Source organism: Melospiza melodia, chromosome 6, assembly GCF_035770615.1.
Source record: "Melospiza melodia melodia isolate bMelMel2 chromosome 6, bMelMel2.pri, whole genome shotgun sequence".
Classification (NCBI taxonomy): Eukaryota; Metazoa; Chordata; class Aves; order Passeriformes; family Passerellidae; genus Melospiza; species Melospiza melodia.
Window position 1 is genome coordinate 56,131,164 of NC_086199.1, and position 19,527 is coordinate 56,150,690.

The 19,527-nt window shown below is 46.6% G+C and overlaps 2 protein-coding genes across 7 annotated transcripts in view; both read left to right on the plus strand.

Annotated features, from left to right (window-relative positions):
• EPS8L2 (EPS8 signaling adaptor L2) overlaps window positions 1-3,842 on the plus strand; it is a 48,868-nt gene extending 45,026 nt beyond the window's left edge. For both annotated transcript variants that reach the window (XM_063158393.1, XM_063158394.1), the window contains exons 19-21: window positions 515-698; window positions 1,102-1,234; window positions 1,574-3,842. In XM_063158393.1, the coding sequence (XP_063014463.1) occupies window positions 515-698; window positions 1,102-1,234; window positions 1,574-1,645 (389 nt within the window). In that variant the 3' untranslated portion in view covers window positions 1,646-3,842. The remainder of the gene's footprint in view (window positions 1-514; window positions 699-1,101; window positions 1,235-1,573) is intronic.
• Window positions 3,843-7,269: 3,427 nt separating this feature from the next.
• Window positions 7,270-19,527, plus strand: part of BUB1B (BUB1 mitotic checkpoint serine/threonine kinase B) — a 46,739-nt gene continuing 34,481 nt past the window's right edge. For 3 of the 5 annotated variants that reach the window (XM_063158401.1, XM_063158399.1, XM_063158404.1), the window contains exons 1-4: window positions 7,270-7,344; window positions 16,579-16,673; window positions 17,853-17,935; window positions 18,894-19,074. The gene's annotated coding sequence lies outside the window, so the exon portion shown is untranslated. Of the gene's footprint in view, window positions 7,345-16,294; window positions 16,674-17,852; window positions 17,936-18,893; window positions 19,075-19,527 lie in introns of those variants that run through there. The other 2 variants (XM_063158400.1, XM_063158402.1) reach the window with 2 other exon arrangements.

The following is a 19,527-nucleotide window of genomic DNA, read 5'->3' on the forward strand; positions in this document are numbered from 1 at the left end:
CAATACAAGGACACCAATCTGTTCATAACACCCAGTTATTCTCTGCAGTCCTCAGGAGTTTCATGGGGAAAGTGACACTGGATGAAGTGTCACTGGAGTTTTCCCAGAGTCACAGGGACCTTCAAGCTCATCTCATCATGAGTTTGTGCTCAACTCCCAGTTTGTGCTTCCTGCTGCTTCTGTTCTGCTGTGGAGCAAAACCTGGGGCTCTGGGATCAGCAAATCACTGACTTAGTGATTTGAAGTAGCAGAGAGGACTGCAAAGGTCTCAATCCCAATCCTTCAATTGTAGATCCTCACACATCTGTCCTTCCACACCAGGCAACAGCCAAGGGGTAATGGGAGGAAAATAAATGGCAACACAGGGGCTCAGGAAAATGAGAACCACTTTTCTGGGCGGAATTTAAATAAAATTGCTGAGCCACACCCCCATTTTCCTAACAATTTCCCCACCAACACATTTAATGGGATTTTTGACTGAAGATTTTATTTCATTCCCTACCTGTTTCTGCAGAACTTATTCACCAAATGGATGAGCTGAACGACGAGCTGCTAAAGAAGATCACAAACAATAAAATTCAGCCTCCCCACAGGAATTTCAAAGTGGAAAAGCCTCAGCAAGTTTTTGTGCCCCTCACCTTTGAATCCAGCACTGAAGAAGTCAAAGCCTGGCTGGAGGCCAAGTCATTCAGCAAAGAGTAAGATTTGCTCTGTTGCCACATGAAACGCTCGTCCTTCCCTGGAGAAGGAGCTGGGGAGGCCACTGGCACCATCTCACCTGGGACAAATCACTGGGATTTACCTACAGAGCCTGTGCTGTAAATTAGATTTCAACCCTATTAAACCCAGGCTCTATAACCAGCATGTTCAGAGCCCAAACTCACTCCCTTTCTATCTTATAAACCTTTTCTTGGAGAAAAACAATCCACGAACTAAACCCACGGCCTGAGATGCCACTGGAATCACAGCTGCCAGCCTGGCACAGCCCCAGGCCCTGTGACACGACCCCAGTGCAGCTCCCAGCCTCCCATCTCCCACTCCTCACCTCTGGCACGAGGCCACTGCAGCTCAACCATCATCTCCCACTTTGTGTCTCCCCAGGACCGTGGAACACCTGGGCATCCTCACCGGAGCTCAGCTCTTCTCCCTCAACAGAGAGGAGCTGAAGAAGGTGTGTGGTGATGAGGGGAACAGAGTGTACAGCAAGATCACGGTGGAGAAAAACCAGCTGGAGGTGAGTGTTTTTCTGGGTAATTCCTGCTGGAATGGGGGGCTGTACCAGCAGTGTCACATAGCTCATTAAACCCACATTTTAAGAAACACAATTGGGGAAAAAAAGAATGCAACCAAACCTACACAAGCAATAAAACACACATAAAAAATTCTGAAGTGTCTTTTAAGCTAAAAGGCCCCAAATCCATAGGATCCCCCTATTTGCACTAATTAATCTGCTTTTTACTGATATCACCTATCCCTTTGAAACTAGCTCTCCTCCCACAGCATTTATTAAATACTGTAATTTAACTACAGCTTCAAGTTCAGATCCAAACTTCCTGTTTTGTTTCCATTCCAGAAAAGCAGAGGGGAGTCAGAGCTCCAAGAGATCATGAAGCGCCGCCAGGAAAGGATTGACTCTGCTAATTAAAGTCTCTCTGCTTTATTTCAGCTCTTAGCCCTCAGTAGTGCAGAAAAAAGGGAATGAAAGTAATGATTGCCGGCCCAGGCCGGAGGCAGCAGAGCTCCCCTTGGGCTCCAGCTGCCATCAGAGTGACAATTCCTCCAACACTCTTGGGAAGGGTTGGCAATAAGACCACATCCCACTGGGAAAGGTGTTTTAATTTTGCATGAAGTATTTTTTTTATAACTATGTATTTTATACTGAGATTTTCCGTGCATGCGATCGGAGCAGGATTCCCACGGGGCTGGATGGACGACAAGGGCTGGATTCAAACAGAGACCCCAGAGCTTTTCCCCAAGGGCTGTCCCTGCTCCCAGCCCTGGCTGGCAGAGCAGGGCTGGCACACAGCTCAGGAGGGGCCAGCTCAGGGCCTGGAGCCTGCACCCCGGCAATGAGGCTGCAGGAACAACCCTGCACTGCTTTGGGTTCAAGGGAAGGACATTAAAGCTCATCCTGTTCCCCCCCATCACGGGCAGGGACGCCTTTCCCAAGACCAAGTTGTTCAAATCCTGTCCAGCCTGGCCTTGGACACTGCCAGGGGTGGGCAGCCTAAGGCAGCCCCACTTCCATTCCCTCCTCAGTGCAGGTGTCCCCTGCAGCCTGTGAGCACAGCCCGGTGACAACTCCTTGTCCCCCTCCTGTCCCCTGTGCCCCCTCACTGGACAAGGCTGGAATGGCAACACACATTCCCAAACTGGCTGCTTCCCTAAATCCACAGACCAGTTGGTGCTGCCTCTGAGCAGCTGAAATGAGCTGTCAGTGCCTAGAAAGGAGCAGGAGTGACAAACAAAGGGATCTGAACTGGACATGGATGAGCTCCACCTGCCCACTGCTGCTGATGCACAGGCCTGGGCTCAGGGCAGCTGTGCAGCCCTTCCCTGGGCCACTGATCCTGCCCTGGAATGCTGTGGGGCTGCCAAACCCGGCCTCAAACCAGGAGAAGATAAGCCCTGACCATTTGCTCCTGTCCCAGGCACACCCACAGCCCTTCCCAGGGTGTTGGTCACTCGTCCCCACCTTCAGCTTTTCACTGTAGAAAGTCAGCTGAAGTTATTCCCAAATAGCTGAAACCCCAAAGCACACCGGGCAAGGCAGGTTTAACTCCAAATACATGGGCACAAGGAAAAAAAATCTAATTTAGCACAGGGTGTTGCTCTTGACTTCCTGTTTTCCTTCATAAAGTTATGTGCATTTCTATATAACAATTGTAAATAGGGGGTGAGGAAAATCTCTCTCACTGGAGGCAGAATTAGTGATTATGCTTCCAAAATTTACTCACAATTTCAAAACTCAAGCAAGCAGCGTAGTTCCTGTCCACAGCAAGTTTGGCACACTGCATTTCTGTCTCTGTTTACCTGACAGACCAAGCTGATTGCAAAGCAGTGAAGCAAACACAGCTCCAGAGCTGCCCACAGCCCAGGGACAGTTGGCTTTTCTCTCTCAGCACTGCTCAGTCTTTGCCCAGATTTGTGTCTGTCCTTGCACATTTAATGGGAAAAGCTTTAACACAGCGTTGGGGAACTCGTGTCTCAATCTGAGAGCACCAGAGCACCTCAGGTTTGCTTTATTCCTGACTGTCTCCCATGGATAATCTGTTTTCTTCACCTGAAAGAGGATGCTGCTGGCAGCAGCAGAATCAGGGTGCAGGCAGGGGGGGATCCTGGGTTTGGTCACAGCCCTGCTGGGATCTGAGAAGGGCACTCACCTTGTCAGGGAGGGATGAAGAGGACAATCCTCCTGAGAAGCCCTGGCTCTGGAAGAGGGTGAAGGGAAGCAGCATGGCAAGCACAGGAGGCGAAAGTTTCTAAAATGAAAATAAAACCAAATGTTGAGCTAGGAAACACCCCACCTTCTAGTCCTGGGGTGTAGAGGAAAGCAAAGCACAGGGAATTACAGCTATCTGGCATTTTAACAGGAGTGTACACGACAGCTCTGTAAAGCTGGGAGCCACAGGAGCACTTCCCAAAACAAACGTCTCAGCAGGCCTCACTGCAGAGGTCACTTTTACAAATTTCCATGCGACTGAGCTGTGCATCTGTTCTGTTTGTACTGCCTGCAGACTCTGCTATAAAGAACTGTACATTGATGTACCTGAGCGAAGGAGACAATGATATAACCATGCACTGTACAAGAGTTATTAAAATAGTTAAGTTATACTTATAAATCCATGTCTGTCTCTTTCACTGGGTTCTCATAATGGTTTGTCACTGACAGTCTGAGAAACTCAGCAAAAGCTCTGAAACCACACATTTCCTTTTGGGTTTGGGGATTGACATTCAATAGGAAGGGTGCTATGGCCTGGATAGCTGAGTTTCAAATACAGGGGCAAACTATGACAAGGCTGTACAAAAGCAGCAGTTGGACCCGATGGTCCACTGGAACACCTGAACAGGTCCTGGCAGGGGCACAGCATTGCCACCAGGTCCTGCAGCACAGCTGTTTGTACTTCAGGGCTTCTATCTTTTGGTACAGACCCACTGGAATTTACCCTCATAATTTGGCAAGAATTAACATTAACCCAAGAGTTCGAGGGCATCACCTGTGTGTGGTCTCAGTCAGTATAACTGGGCGGGGAGAAAAACTGCTTTAAAGGTGTGATCAAACCTCTGTACAACCCTGTCAGGATTAAGGGCAGCAGACCAGGTATGTTGCTAAAAATTACAGAAATTATTTACTTGAATTAATAACAAGGACTAAAACACCTTAATTAATCACTCCTGAGCATAGGGACTGTAAGTGCTGGCACAGGGCACCCTGTGTGAAGGAATATTGCAGCAATGACATTCAACAACACCAATTACCAGGACAAACGGTCACTGACCCAGAACAACAGCCAGGGGTAAATCTCCATCTCTGCCCAGAGCAGGGGCCTCGGGCGGTGTCTGCCTCAGAGGGGCTCTACAGACTTGTGGTGACACAGAGCCTTTGACCGACACCACCATGTCCAGAAGAGGCTGTTTGTGTTCTTTTCTCGACCATTTTCTCGTTTCATGTCTTCCCCAGGCCGAGGCCACGAACGATCTCCCCGGGGGCCTGACGCAGCAGCCGCTCCGGTCGCTCACCAGGGCAGGGCCGGGGTTCGGGGTTCGGGTTCGGCGGGGGCTCCCTCAGAGCCGGGCCCGTGCCGTGCCCGCTCAGGGGGCCTCTCGCCTCAGCGACCGGCATGGAGGCTGCCCCGGCACTGCCTGCCGCCGCCTCCCGCTCGCCCGCGGCGCCTCTGACCAACACCGCCGTCCCCACCGGGACATCTTACTGGGCATGGAGTCCATCCCTGGCGCCACTTTCTCCCTACTCAAAGCGCGTGCGCGAAACGTCGCCATATTGGAAAGGGCGGGACACACCTAAGCCGCCATCTTAGGTGTGGTGATGTGAGTTCCGCCCGAACTCCGCCATCTTGTGTGCTGGCAGAAGTCACTTCCCGTGATGTCCGCCATCTTAGGTGTGGTATCACGTGAGTTCTGCCCGGATCCGCCATTTTATGTGCTGGCAACAGCCGGGTCCGAGCGGTTCCGCCACCTCCGGCCCGGGCCGCCCTCCTGGACGTTGCCGATTCGATTTGCGGCCGGCTCCGCCCCCGCGGGAGGCGCGATTGTCGCTGTCCGTCACACACGCACAAACACACACTGACATCACAGCCCCGCGCAGCTCGACTGTGAAAAACGCCAATCACTTGTTTTTAAAATTTCTGAAAGCTTAATAATAATAAAATGGTTATAAAAATAGTAATACAATTAGAGTTATAATAATTTGGACAATTTGGATTAGGACAAGTATGAGACAATACAAACAGAGATACGGACGTCCGGGTACCTTTTTCTGGGCAGCATAAGCTTGAAAAAGGACACCCGTTAACAGAGGATTAACCCTTAAAACCAATAGCCTGTTGCATATTCATACACCTCATACATGATGCATAAATTCCATTCAAATACAGGATTCTGTCTAGTCATCGTCACCTTCTTCCTCTTAATTCTAACGGCGTCGTTCTGGCTGAGCGAGGCGGGAAGTTACTTTCTCCTGATAATGGGGCAATAAATTCTCTTTCTCTGAAAGGTTTAGGTGTCCTGTGGCTGCTATCTCGGTGCGAGTCCTTTCTTTAGAAAAAAGTATCCTACATAGCATAGTTTCTATTTTAACATTTTGTTATAACCTAAAACTATATTTAACACACTACTTAAGAGAATGAATACAGCATCACTTTCTAACACAACACATATAATATTAATTTTAATATTTGCCAAAAGGCAATCATAAAATACGCATTTTTCGCATCGACCGGGCCCCTCCGGCACTGCCCCGCCCCTCCTGCCGTCCCCGGTCCTAGTTCTCTCATGAGTTTCTTGCCCGTGTCATGCAGAAACAATGTCCCACCAACACTACGTCACAGTTCGTTTCTTCTGTGCATACAATAACTTTATTAATCATGACCATCACAAAGGCCTCCAGAGTCTGTGAGTCAAGGGCAGATGTGAAAAAACCCTGCTTTCTGCTCATTCAGTTTTCTTTATGACAAATATCTCTGTTATTGAGCACATTTCCAACAATAGCAGGCAGCTAATCTATGTTCCTGGCAGGATATTCCTGTCCAAGGCCATGACAATTTCTTTTTGCAGCTGCCTCATACATCAGCGTTTGCAGGTCCTGCATGCAGAGGGGAACAGGACATCTGTAGCCTTGAGACTCTGCAGATGTTGGATTTTAGGATCTCAGGTCTCAGAGAGGCCGACAGGCAGTCCCGGCTCATTGCAGTTCCCGGCAGGAACACGAGGGGGTGCAGCAGGACAGGCTGTCGGCGTGCGGCCTCTACGGGCGCTCACCCTCTGCCCCCGTGGTTTCTCCTGAGCTCTTCCCTCAGCCCTGTCAACGAGCAGGAAAAATCTCGTCTCACTTCCCGGTCGTGCTCCGTGCACTGGAAGCAGTGATGACATATTCATAAAATCCTGGAATGTTCCGGGTGGGAAGGGACCTTGAAGCCCATTCCATTCCACCCTCTGCCATGAACAGGGACACTTTCCACTATCCCAGGTTGCTCCAAGCCCCCTCCAACTTGGCCTTGGACGCTTCCAGTCACTCCAGGCTCCTGTGTATTACTGCAGCCTAACAGATGAATAAGTTGTTTCTTGGAATGCTGTTGGAGAGAAGGTAATTAATGAGGCTGAGAATCACATTAACACATACACTTCTGGGAGGGGCAAACTATGTATTTTTCACCCAAAAAGTGAGGGTTTTTTGTGACAACCAAAGCAGAACTCATCTACAGTTGCATGAAGTGAGTGCTTCAGAAAAAAATGATGGGATGAATTTAAGACAGAGAAATAACGTGGAGAATCAGCAAGTGCCAGCGGTTAGAAGATTGAAAGGGCGAGAACACACGCGATCAGGAACTGGAGTAGGCCTTTCAGATGAGACTAACTGCGACCGCATTAATTTTAAAATTACTTATAGTTCCCCGCCGGCTGGCGCTGGTGAGATGAAAACTACATTTCCCGTGATGCTCTGGGGCGACGCAGGATGGCGTCCCCAATCAGGCGTGGCGGGGCGATGGGCGTGGCCAGTGGGGAGGCGGGAGAGGCTTGAATATTAAGGCTGCGGCAGTACTTGGCTGTTTGGCTGGCGGAAGGTGCTCTGTCTGCTGTGGTTCTTCGCGCGGCCGGGGACTGTGTGCGGTACGTCCGGCTGGGTGGGAGGCGGGTCCGGACAGGGTTGGCGAAGCTTGCAGCGCTCTGGGCTAAGGCGGCTGGAGGAGCTGTGGGGTACGTACGGGGTTGAGCGCTGAGGTGCTGTGGGCTGCAGGGCTGAGGGGTCCATGGAGGACTGAGGCGGTCTCAGGGGCTGTGAGATACACGGGGCTGAGGTTTTGTGGGATCCGTGAGGGTTGCGCGTCTGTGGGGTCGGAGATGGAGGCTGAGGGGCTGTGGAGTCTGTGAGAGGCCCTCGAGTTATCAGTGGTGTCTCTGAGGGGCTGTGAAGTTCGAGAAACTGATGGCTGCCGCGCCCTTGAGAGGCGCTCGGGGAGCCGTGAGTTGTGTAGGGCTTGAGAGGTTGTGGGGGGCTGAGGCATTCCTGTGGGGCCCAGGGGCTCCAAGTACTGAGGTACGCGGGACTGGCGGCTGCGGGATTCGTGAGGGGCGCGCGGCTGAGGGCCGTGGGGTGCGCGGGGCAGAGGAGCACGGGGAGACCGTGAGGGGCTGAGGTTTTGTGAGGTCTGTGGGGCTGTGGGTGTCTCTGGGGGTCGGTGACGGGCTGTGAGGTGTGTAGGGCGGAGGGGCTGTGTCTGTGGGATCCGTGAGGGGCTTTAGGGTATGAGGTACGTGGCGCTCGCGGCTGTGGCGTTCTGAGACGTATTTTCCTGCCCGGCCAGCGCGGGGTGCCCGGTCCCGGCGTGCGGCGATGCGTCCCGGGGCACCAACGGCCTCGGCTGCCGCCGGTGCCAACGGAGAGTCCCCGGCGCTCTGCCCCGCCGCCTCAGGCAGGGATTGAGGCTCGGCTGTGCCCCCGCCTGCTGCAGCCGCCCGTCGAACTGGCGAAGGACCAGGGAGGGGGTCCCGACTGAGCCTGGCTGAGGCTCCCCCTGGCCGGAGCGCAGCCGTGGGCAACCCCTGTGAGGAGGGTGGGGGGGAGGTTCTCCGGGCATGGAAAAGAGCAATCACCGGGGAGGGAGATGGCCTAATCGTAGTGGCTTTTGCTGCTAATATTGCCTGCTTGCGGTTCTTCATTGTCAAGATGGGCGCTTTTTTCATATATTTCCCGTACGGGGGAATTAAACCCCCAAGTCCCTCTAAAAGCTGGGTATCTGAGCGGTGTGTTTTGGCTCTACAGGAATTCAGGGTGAATGGGCTTAGGAAAGCTGTCTCTGTCAGGTTTCAGGTCAGTACCCAGCGGTACAGGTTTCCATTTATTTTTAAACGCAGGATTAAAGGAGAGGTGGTCGTGTCCCAGGAGACAGCCACTCCCTCCTGAGAAGGGAGAGTGTGCAGCTCCTCTGGCCAGGGACAGGAGATGTCCAGCCTGCAGAAAGAAATCAGTGCAGGACTTTAGAAATCCAGCAGGGTAAGGTGGCTGAAAATAGACGGGGAAAAGAGAGGAAGGTGTGTGGAAGTTGATGACTTCTAAACCTCGAAGCGGAGGTTCCCCCTTGCCTGTGGTTTGTGTCTATTGTAAATACAGATTTAGTGATAGAATTGTGAAATTGTTTGGATTAGTGGGAACCTTACAGATATCTGGTTTCACCTTGCACTAGCCCAGGTTGCTCCAAGCCCCCTGCAACCTGGCCTTGGGCATTCCCAAGGATGGATCAGCCACAGCTTCTGTGTGGCAACCTGTGCCAGGGCCTCATCGTCCTCCCAGGGAAGAATTTCATCCCAATATCTCACCCAAAGCCACCCTCCTTTGGCTTAAGGCCATTCCCCCTTGTCCTGTCACTGCATCCCTTGTGAATGGTTGCTCTCCTAAAGAGTCCCTGGCCATGTGTACTCTGTTCAAGTTTAGCAGGCTGATATTGCTTGAATAAGATTGAAAAACTCTCTGTGGAGTTTTAAACTCAAGAAAAGGAAATTCTTGCTAAAGAGAAGAATTGGCAGAGGTGGCCTGCTGAAATGTTTGAAGGGCAGAAAAGGGATGTAAGAGGCAAAACATGAGCCAGAGAAGGGGAGAGAAGGCAGGCATTAGTTAAATGTGTAAGAGAGAAATGTAAGAGTTGAATTATTTTGGAAACTAGAAGCTGAAGGAAGAACTTGTTGGCTGCCTTGTGCAAAGAAGGGCTGTGCAGCATTCTGCAAGTCTTGTTTTGAAGTGCTTGTGAGGAAAAGAGAAGAGCGCAGATCAAAAGAATTCAAGAGCAGTATCAATGGAATATTTATCCTGGCAATAGGATGACAGAGAGGAGCTTCCAATGGCTTCAAGTAGACACCAAAAGGAACAGCTGTGCTACAGGTGTTCAGGCTGTTGTAGAGAAGTGATGGAAGAGCTTGTGTGAAGGGAATCAATGCTGTGAGATCAGCTTTGTTTCATAGGTGCTTGGATAAGCCCCAGTGTTGCCATGTTCTCTGTAGCTGAGAAGAATAGAAAGGCACGAGGCTGATGCCTGGATGCCCTAGGGTGACTTTAAGATGCTTGTGTTATAAATAATAAATGATAAACCCAAATCAATCTATAAAAAATTTATATTTCATGACGAGGATTTGGTCTCCGATAGCCACAATCAAAGGGTCAGTGTCGAGCCCGGGATTAGCTCTTGCTGACCACAGATCTGAACTCTCTCTGTTCACCACTGCTGCCTCTGCTGGGCTAGTTTTATACACGGGTTTTTCCTCCTGGGGCAGAGTTTCTTCTATTCTTGTCGCTTCTCATATTCATGCAGTTTCCTTTTCTCTGTGCTGGGCTGGACAAAACGGTTTCTGGGAAATGATCAGTGCTGATTGTCGAGTTAAGGGAACCTGGTATTGGGATGCACACCTTTGACTGCTCTGTCTTGATCATGGATACTTATCGGGTATTCATAGCTTGGGTGTCTCTGCACTGTCCTGGAAAGGGCCCATCTCTGCACAGAGCCACGTAGTTTCATTTACTAATTAGGTTTTTTCTCTTTGCTACCATCTGTGATTTCACAATTGGTGAAGCAATCTCTTTCTCAGGCTGCAGCTTGTGGTTTTCAATCTTTAAGAATTTTTCGGACAAGCACAACTTATTTTGTGTTTATTTTACACAGGCACGAAGTATTCCATAACAAATATCACACTTTTGTCCGCTGTGGTCTGTTCTGTTGGTCATGTGCTGGAACACAAACTTTTCCAGACCATGTTAGAATGGTAATGTAAAAACAAAGCTTTCCTTGCAAACCTTCAAGGACACAATATGATAAAACCTAGCTCAGAATTCAATCCTTACAGTTGATAGGATTGGGCAATTGGAATATCAGGCCAATGTTGTCCAATGAGAGAAGCAGCTGGCGAGGTAATCTCCTCCCTGGCTTCTGCCCTCCTCAGCTGCCTTCATTATGCCAGCGATTGTGTGGTGCAAAATAAATGTCCTTGGAGAAGTAGGAGGCAAGAGATAACAAAGTTTTAGGAATGTGTCAATAAGGGCCTGTTCCCTGTGGGAATGAAAGGTGGGGGAGTACTGGAAGTTACACTGAGGCATTTAACAGTCTACGGAACTCCAAATACATGAAGAATACATACAAGCTAACAACTTCAGGTATGGAGGTAACAAAAGTATTTTCCTCTTTTCAATATGGATATTGTTATAAGTGGAGCTTGGTAAGAAAAACTTGAATGAGGGAGGGATGCAACCAGGCTAAATTTCTTGAAAACTCCAAGAACATTCTTTTCAGATAGAAAGCAGTTTGGTTAAATGTGAGAAACTGAGCCCACACTATAAGAGTTTGATAAATTATTTGGAAAGGATAAAACATAAAGCAAAAGATGCAAGTGCCTGAGTGCCTGGTAAAGCCAGTACCCTCTCCCTTCTTCAGCCCAGGGTTGTTTATAGCCTTGCAGGTGCATCACTTCCTCAGTTTTTGTCGTACATCTGTTTTGGACTCCTTGACCACACTTCTTACTTCAGGTTTCCATTCCTTTTGCACAATTCAATGATTGCAGACTTCAGCAGTTTACAGGGTTCTTCTGAAGGTCTGGTATTGGCACTTTAAGCTTGGTGCTTCTTTTGTGGTTTTCCTTTCTCTACTTCTGCTATTTTAAATGTATGTTTTGCCACAGCAAGCATGTCTTAAAATACATATTTGCAAGCCCACTTACATCTTGTGAAAGCCTTGCTTCTCTGTTGGCATTGCCCATAAGCTATTACTCATTTTTCCATACTTAAAAACAGGTTAAAACTTAAAATAATTATTTGCAAGGAGTTGCACTTCTATAATTAAAATATATAAATAGCAGTGAGAGCCAACTACTACATAGCCATTTATAACATTAAATTAGTGGAAAAGTTCAGTAAATCACAGGCTTAATATAGCTGAGAAGAGTGAGGAGGAATTAATATAAATTTCTTTTACCTACCTCTTTGTGCTGTTTAAAACATTCATTCTGGTCTCTGAATGCTTTCATATTTCTCTTAGTGTCTGCCTTTAAAGTAGTCTCTGCTCCCCACTTAATGAAATTTCTTAAATTTAATTAAATAAAATATCCTGTTTCTGGCAGAAGAGGCAAGGATGTTTAATTCCACTCCATTGAAGGGCAGTGCAAGAATAACCTTTGGTGAATGCTCTGACATATTAAAACCTGCACAGGGAAGAAAGTATTTCTCTTACTGCTGGTTTCAAGATGCCTCAGGAAGCAGTTTGGGAAATGATGGAAAAGAGGAGTGAGTATTCCCACCATGCAACTTATTTTGTGCTGAAGAGTCTCAGGGAATTGAAATAGGCAGATGAGAGTAGTGTGTTGCCAGACTAAATTCCACCTCTTCTCTTTACTGATGGACCTCTGTGGGGGACAGCTGAGCAGTAGAACAAAAAGCACTGCACAGTTTCTCATCTTGCACCTGGTGGGCCCAAAGCCCTGGGAACAGCAAACTGAAATGTAAAAGAGAAACTAGAAAAATATTGTTCTTTGTCTAAAGCAAGTCATGCAAGTCTGTGGTTAAGCAATGTTACCAGGAAACATAAATATCGTGGTTATCACTTTGGCAGTGGAAAATTCCACCTAAAGCTGTAAGAGTACATAAACTGAGCTGTAGAACAATAAATTGGCTTCTTGCTTGCACCAGGCAGAGCCCCTCTCCCAGTCATTGTCAGATCTCAGATGGCTAAGGAATTTTTGTGGTGCTGCAATGGCTTCTGATGAAAAAAATGAGAAAAAACCAAACTCCAAATCTGGAGGCTCTTGGTGGACAGGATAATGAATATTATAGAATTGGGACAATCTTGGCTGTAAAATAAGAACTGTGTGTGATAAATGGATATGATTTGTGTTAACTAAATTTTAACTATAAAGTTATAAAGTAGGATTGAGATAAGCAAGATCCCAAAACAGAATTGGCCTTGGCATGAACAGAGTTCTTTGTTACACGTGAAAAACAGGATACAGGATGTAATACTGAGATAAGCAAGATCCCAAAACAGAGCTAAGTTGGGACGATTCCAGGTGAGGAATCCAAGTTGTGGTTTTATCTATGAAATAATAAGGCTTGTTTGGAACATAATGCTTACTTACAAAACACACAGCTTAGTGTGCATGTGCAGCCTGTGAGGTTATTCAGAGGACAGCAAGGAAGGCAGAAAGCCTGCCCTGCCCCTGAAAAGCCAGGAGACCCCCTAGCAACAACTGGAGCATGTGCTGTCTGAAATGAATATCCCTGTTCACTAAACCCCGATATGGGCAACCATGTGATTAAGAAATACATGGGCAACCGTGTGATTAAGAAATACATAACCTAAAAGAATATTTCAGCTATTGCCTGTGTAAACTAACCATACATTGCGCAAATACTAACCATGCGAAAAGCTAAGTTTTAGGAACTAAGAAGAGCTAGCCGAGAAATAGAAACCAGCCAAACACCACCCCATAGAAGGAAGGCGAGAGTTCCGAGGTCAAGAGTACAGGCCTGAGGAAGACTTTGAGCCTTCATCCAGCGACCACCAGGGGGTAGAAGAAGACCCCCTAGCAACGACTGGAGCATGCGCAAAGAAAAGGACACGTGCGCGGAAACAGACCTGCATAAAAAGAGGGATGAACCGGGGGTTGAGCGCGGCTGTTGGCCGAGCAGAGACTCCCCAGTCGCCCAGCGCTGCTTTGCTTATTACCTTTGCTTGCTATAATTAACAAATTCCAATTGGACAACTTAACTCGTTGCGGAGTTAAATTTATAACACTGTCTATGCAGTATAGTGACATAGATTTCAGGAATTGAAAATAGGAGATTTATGGAAAAATATCAATGAATATGTATTAGCATACAGTATGGAAGTGTAGTTTGGATTACTTTGTTTTGTACTGGGTCAGGGTGAGAAGCCCTCCCCGTACCCTGGTCAGTTTTGCTTATGCTTTATCCAAACCTTAATCATACTTAATTAATCACAGCCCCTTTTTTATTTGCTTGGTTATATTTAATACACTTGATTGTGTGATATATGTTAGGGAATAATTCGTGCCTGCGTAAAATATTCATGAAATAAGTTGTGCTTGTACAAAAAATTCTTCAAGATTTAAAACCACAAGCAGCCTGAGAGATTGCTTCACCAATTGTGAAATCACAGACTGCAGCCAGGAGAAAAAACCTAATTAGCAAATGAAAAGACGGGGGCTCTGTGTGGAGATGGGCCCTTTTCCAGGACAGTGCAGAGACACCCAAGCTATGAACACCTGATAAGTATCCATGATCAAGATAGAGTAATCGTAGGTGTGCATCCCAATACCAGGACAATCAGCATTCATCACTTCCCAGAAACGGTTTTGTCCAGCCCAGCACAGAGAAAAGGAAACTGCATGAATATGTAAAGTGAAATGAGGAATAGGAGAAACTCTGCCTCAGGCAAAGAAAACCCCAAGTAGTTTTTGTATTAATTCTCTTAAGTACTGTGTTAAATATAGTTTTAGCTTATAAAAATAGAAACTATGCTATGTAAGATACTTTGTTTAAAAGAAAGGACTTGCAGTGAGATAGCAGCCACAGGACACCTAAATCTTTCAGAGAAAAAGAATTTATTGCCCTCTTATCAGAAGAAATGAACTTCTTCCCGCCTCGAAGGCAGAGCCCGGTAGAGGCATGTTATAAATAAGAAGCTTGACTAGGCCAATATTCAAGCTGCAATCAATTTATTAATTAATATGGTAAAGTATGAGCAATACAGCGCTGGGTACAGCTGGGGAATTTTTCCCTCCAACTGCACACTGATAGTTAAAGGTTACAGGTATTTATAGGGGTACTCAAAAGCTTTCTCAACAGTTTCTGTTCTAATTTCTACTCATCAGCAGTTTCTAGTCCCAATTTTTACGTCACAATTCTATACACTATTGTGATTTAGTTTTTCTCAGGATGTATCCCAGAAAACGAGTATCCTCAGATGGTGGTGGTCTGGTTTCCAAAAGAGGAAAGACAAATCCCATCTGGTGAAGTCCAGCTCCCCAGATGTGGGTCTTTGATTGCAGAGACTATAAATCTCATAACAGTGATGTCCAGCTTCCCTTGGTCAGTACCATAAACCCTGAGGTGATGTTCATCCTTTCTCAGGCTGTCTTTCTCTGCTTTATTAAGGCGTGAGGTAAGCATATTTCCTTTATATATTTTCCAAAGCTATAGTTTCAAGGATACAAGCAATATTCTAAAATTATACTTCAAAAGGTTATTATTGCAGAACTCTTTAAGGATTAACTACAAGCAAAAAGCAACATGCTTAAAGCTTTAATTCCAATGCTCCTAAATCAACCAAGGTTAAATGCAAACAAAAGATAGGTTCAAAGGCCTTCTTCCATACTTTACATTCCTCAGATATGATTAGAATTCGCAATTGTCCCACTGTCGGTCTCCACACATATCACAATCACAAATGCACACATTGCCTGTGTGTACCTGACACGAAACACAGCTTTGTATTTCACAGACAGCATTGGTGAGCAGAGGGGATCCCCAGCCCTCGAGTTCGGATCTGTGTTCCCAGGCTCGACGCTGCCCCTTTGGTTGCGCCTATCAGAAACCGAATCCTGGTCATGAAATAAAATTTATTATTGATTTGGCTTTATAATTAATTATCTATAACAATTGTATTCATTTGTATAAAATTGCAGTTCAAGTGAAATTGCTGCTAAATTAAATTTTGCTGTTTATTAATTAGACATACAGAACTTCATTCATAACACTGTTCAGGGATTTTTGTGGTGCTGCAATGGCCTCTGATGGGAAAACTGAGAAAAAACCAAACTCCAAGTCTGGAGGTTGTTGGGAGTGAATATTATCATAGAATTGCGACAATCTTGGCTGTAAAATGACAACTGTGACATCTGTGGCAAGTAAGGAATACCCAGCCTGACTAGGATAATGTGTATGTATATATATCCCTCAATATATATGTGAAAAACGCCAATCACTTGTTTTTATAATTTTTAAAAGTTTAATAGTAATAAAATGGTTAAAAAATAGTAACGCAATTAGAGTAATAACAATTAGGACAAATTGAATTAGGACAATATGAGTCAATAGAGACAAAGAGTTACAGACCCCAAGGTACCTTTTTCTGGGCAGGAGGAGCCCTAAAAAGGACACCCGTTAACAGAGGATTAACCCTTGAAAGCAACGGCCTGTTGCATATTCATACACTTCATACATGGTGCATAAATTCCATTCACATACAGGATTCTGTCTGGTCATCGTCAGTTTCTTCCTCTGAATCCTAACAGAGCCTTCGAGGCGGGAAGAAGGGAAGAAGTTCGTTTCTTCTGATGAGAGGGCAATAAATGCCCTTTCTCTGAAAGATTTAGGTGTCCTGTGGCTGCTATCTCACTGTGGGTCCTTTCTTTTAAACAAAGTATCTTATGTAGCATAGTTTCTATTTTAACAACTTTTATAACTTGAAACTATATATAACACAGTACTTAAGAATTAATACAGCATTGCTTTCTAACACAACACATATAATATTCATTTTAATATTTGTGAAAAGCCAGTCATAAAACACATGCATTTTTCACAATATATAAACATTCCCTCAGAATAAGAGGAGCTGGGGCTGGTGAGGACGTGCAGGAGGAGCCTTTGAGGTGCCAGTGTTCAGCTGGTGGGCTGTGACTGTGTCAGAAGGGAATTAATTTGGAAAAGTCTCCATCAAGTTTAATTTTCAATGTAAGAAAATGCCCAGATGAGCAGTAGATGAGGGAAAGGAAGATGCAGAATGCAGAGGGATGTGGAGACTGAAATGAATCCCTGTGTTGCTGATGTTGCCTTTCCTTCCACAGCGTCCTGGCAGGACTGGGAGCTCTGGCTTGGAAGTGCCCCCCCCAGTGCCCAGTTTCACCCCCTATGTGGACGAGTCAGCTGAGCCACAAATGATGTGAGTTTGAGTTTGGGATGGGGGATTGCATCTGGGATTCTCAAAGCTGCTTCCTGAAAGTGGGACTTGTTTTGTGAGTACTTAAGCCTCTCTTGCAGCTGGGAGAATTTAAAAATCTGTTGGGCTGGAAGCAATTAGTGCTGCAGCTTGAAGACAGAGGCTTCAGCAGAGGTTGCATAAGGACATGGGGAGTGTTCAGTGCTGCTCATGATGTGGGGGCCTGTATCATATTCATATATGCTAATGAGCTTAATACCTTAGCTCAGTGTGTTTACACAGAAGCACAAGCTCTGTGTCTTAGGGTGCTGTTTGCTGTGAAAGAGCCCCAAATGGAGGCAGATTTGTGGCTGTTTTTTTTTCTGTCTTGGGAACTCTGTGCTCAGCATATCTGGAGTTTTATTCTGCAATAAGCTGTCAGAGTTGCCATGCCAACAGTGTTGCTTAGGTCGTGGAGGAGTGAGTGTGGTGCTTGTACAGTGCTCCCTGAAATGCTGATAAATCCCAGGAGATGGGGTGGTTTAGTTAGAGCAGAGGGAAACATTGTTTTGCAAGGTTGCTGTACCTTTCTGTGGCTGATGATGGCCAGGGAACAGACAGGCTCCTTCTGAGGGAGGAGTGGCAAAGACTGTTTGGTATTACAGACAGTTCCCAGGGGTTGGAATTGCATGGAAGCAAGGAATGCTGAGGAGTGGTGAGCAGCAGGGATTGCCTGTGGACTGCAGAGTGTCTCTGCCCATGGCTGTGCCAGGGTTTAGCTGACAGATGTGTAAAATCTGCATTCCTGTTAAACTGTAAGACATTTCTTTCTCCTGGAAGTCAGTGATGGCACATCAGAGGGTAAATCTCTTGGCATGCCCATTTCTCTGGGATGGAGATTTGTTACTTACCAAGGGAGCAGCTTTTCATAGCAGGGAGAGGGACAGAGTGGGTAGAACTGAGCACCAGGCTAAATTATCTCTAAGGGCCTTATGCAGAGACTTGGCATGTGGTTTAAATTATGTAGTTGAAATCTTATAAGTACTTTTTTTTTCTGTCTTTGAATCCATTTCCTCATGGTACACGGGACACCTGCTTGGGACAGTAGTTTTAAGACTGGGTATTAAGTATTTTAGGTAATGTTGGATATGCTGTTTTGGAAGAACTGTGGATATGGTAGAATCTCTTGTTTTTTCTTTAAAGATGTAGGTCGGCTTCCCCCACTGGCTGCTGTTCCATTTTTCTCCATATTTGTGAATCTCTTCTTTGACAAATCAGAACACAAGGTAGGGTTATTGAAGACCTGAATTTCAGAGGGAAGGCAAATGGAAGCATCAAACCCTTGCTGTAGTAGCTGCAATAACCGTTAGCTGCATGGATGGGGAGGGGGGTGTGTTTTGTGGTAATTTTTATTTGATTAGTTGGAGTCCCTGATGAGGAAATAGTCTTCTGTTCTTCAAACTAGAACTATTTAAGATGCTCTATGAACTAGCTATATTCTGGTGAGCTGTATCTGTGGCTTAGTGCTAGTTCTGTAGTAGAAATTGGTTGATTGGAATGATCAATAGACTTACACTCTTGAGTGGAATTTGTTGGAGATGGGCAGCTGCTCTAATAAACATGTAACTAAGTGTAGCTTCCTCTTAGTTGTTCAGCAGATGGTGCCCATGAGAAAAGTGCCCGTCAGCCTCTCGCTGTTCGTGATCCTGTGGATTCTCTGAGTGCCAAGGAAAGCACAGCAGCAGCAGGAGGCTGTGTAAGGAAACACTTGGGGCCATGGCAGATTTCCTGCCCAGGAGACACTGAGGCAGCCTGTGCTGCTGTCAGGCTGGGTCAGCTTGGCTGGACTGGCATCACGTGTGAGCAGCAAGGATTCTGAACTGCTGCCTGGCATGGCAGTAATTGAAGGGGGTGATGGTGAGATTGTACAGGAAATATCCTGTTGTGGCTGTGGCTGCCTTGTCCCAGGAAGTGTTCCAGGGCAGGCTGGATGGGGCTTGGAGCTCCCTGCACTTGTGGAAGGTGTTCCTTGCCATGGTGAGGGGTGGAAGTCGATGGTCTTTAAGGTCCCTTCTGACCTGGGCCATTCTGGGATTCTGTGCTAAATTCCTGAAGGCTGAAAGTCCTGTTCATGTTGGAAGGTGGTGGAGTGGAAGAAAGGGGAGAGAAATGTTCAGCTTTTAAATAAAGAAAGATTTGTCATACAGTCTGGAGGCTTTCACTGTGTTTTCTGTTTTTTTCCAGGATGAGCTGAATGGGGTTGAACGCTTGAGTGAGGATGCAATTGTGACGGGCTCCTACAAGAACAAGACCCTTTGTGCCAACCCAGAGGACACGTGTGACTTTAACAGGGCTGCCCACCTGGCCTCAACGCCCTTTCACGGGGTGGGAGCTCAGAGAGTCCCTGCTCCAGCTTTCTCTCAGGGTGAGCTGAAGGAAGATAGTCCAGAATCTGAGAGTTCACCTCTGACTCATAAAACACTGGTGGGTGCAGGGCCAGACAGTGAAGCATAGAGAGCTGTAAGCGGCGTGGTGAGCTGCAAAGGTGAAGACTTAAAATTAAGAAGGTGATCCACTGGGGATGATGGGATCTCTAGTGTCAACCAAAGAAAAAGCTGAAGTGTCAGCAGAAGAAAAAGCTATAGTGAATGTATGGAGCCTTATGTTGGACCACCGAGAGATAAAATGTGATAAAAAGGCTCTGCATAGTTTATTGCAGTGGTGTAGGAACCATGGGGTAGATGCCACCATAGAAGCTGCATTTCTTGTTAAAATCTGGGAACGGGCTGGTGAATTGATTTTTGAATCAGCCTCTCGAGGTGATGACACTGCTAAAAATATTATGACCACCTGGAGGCTGGTGCTGGACGCCTTGAAA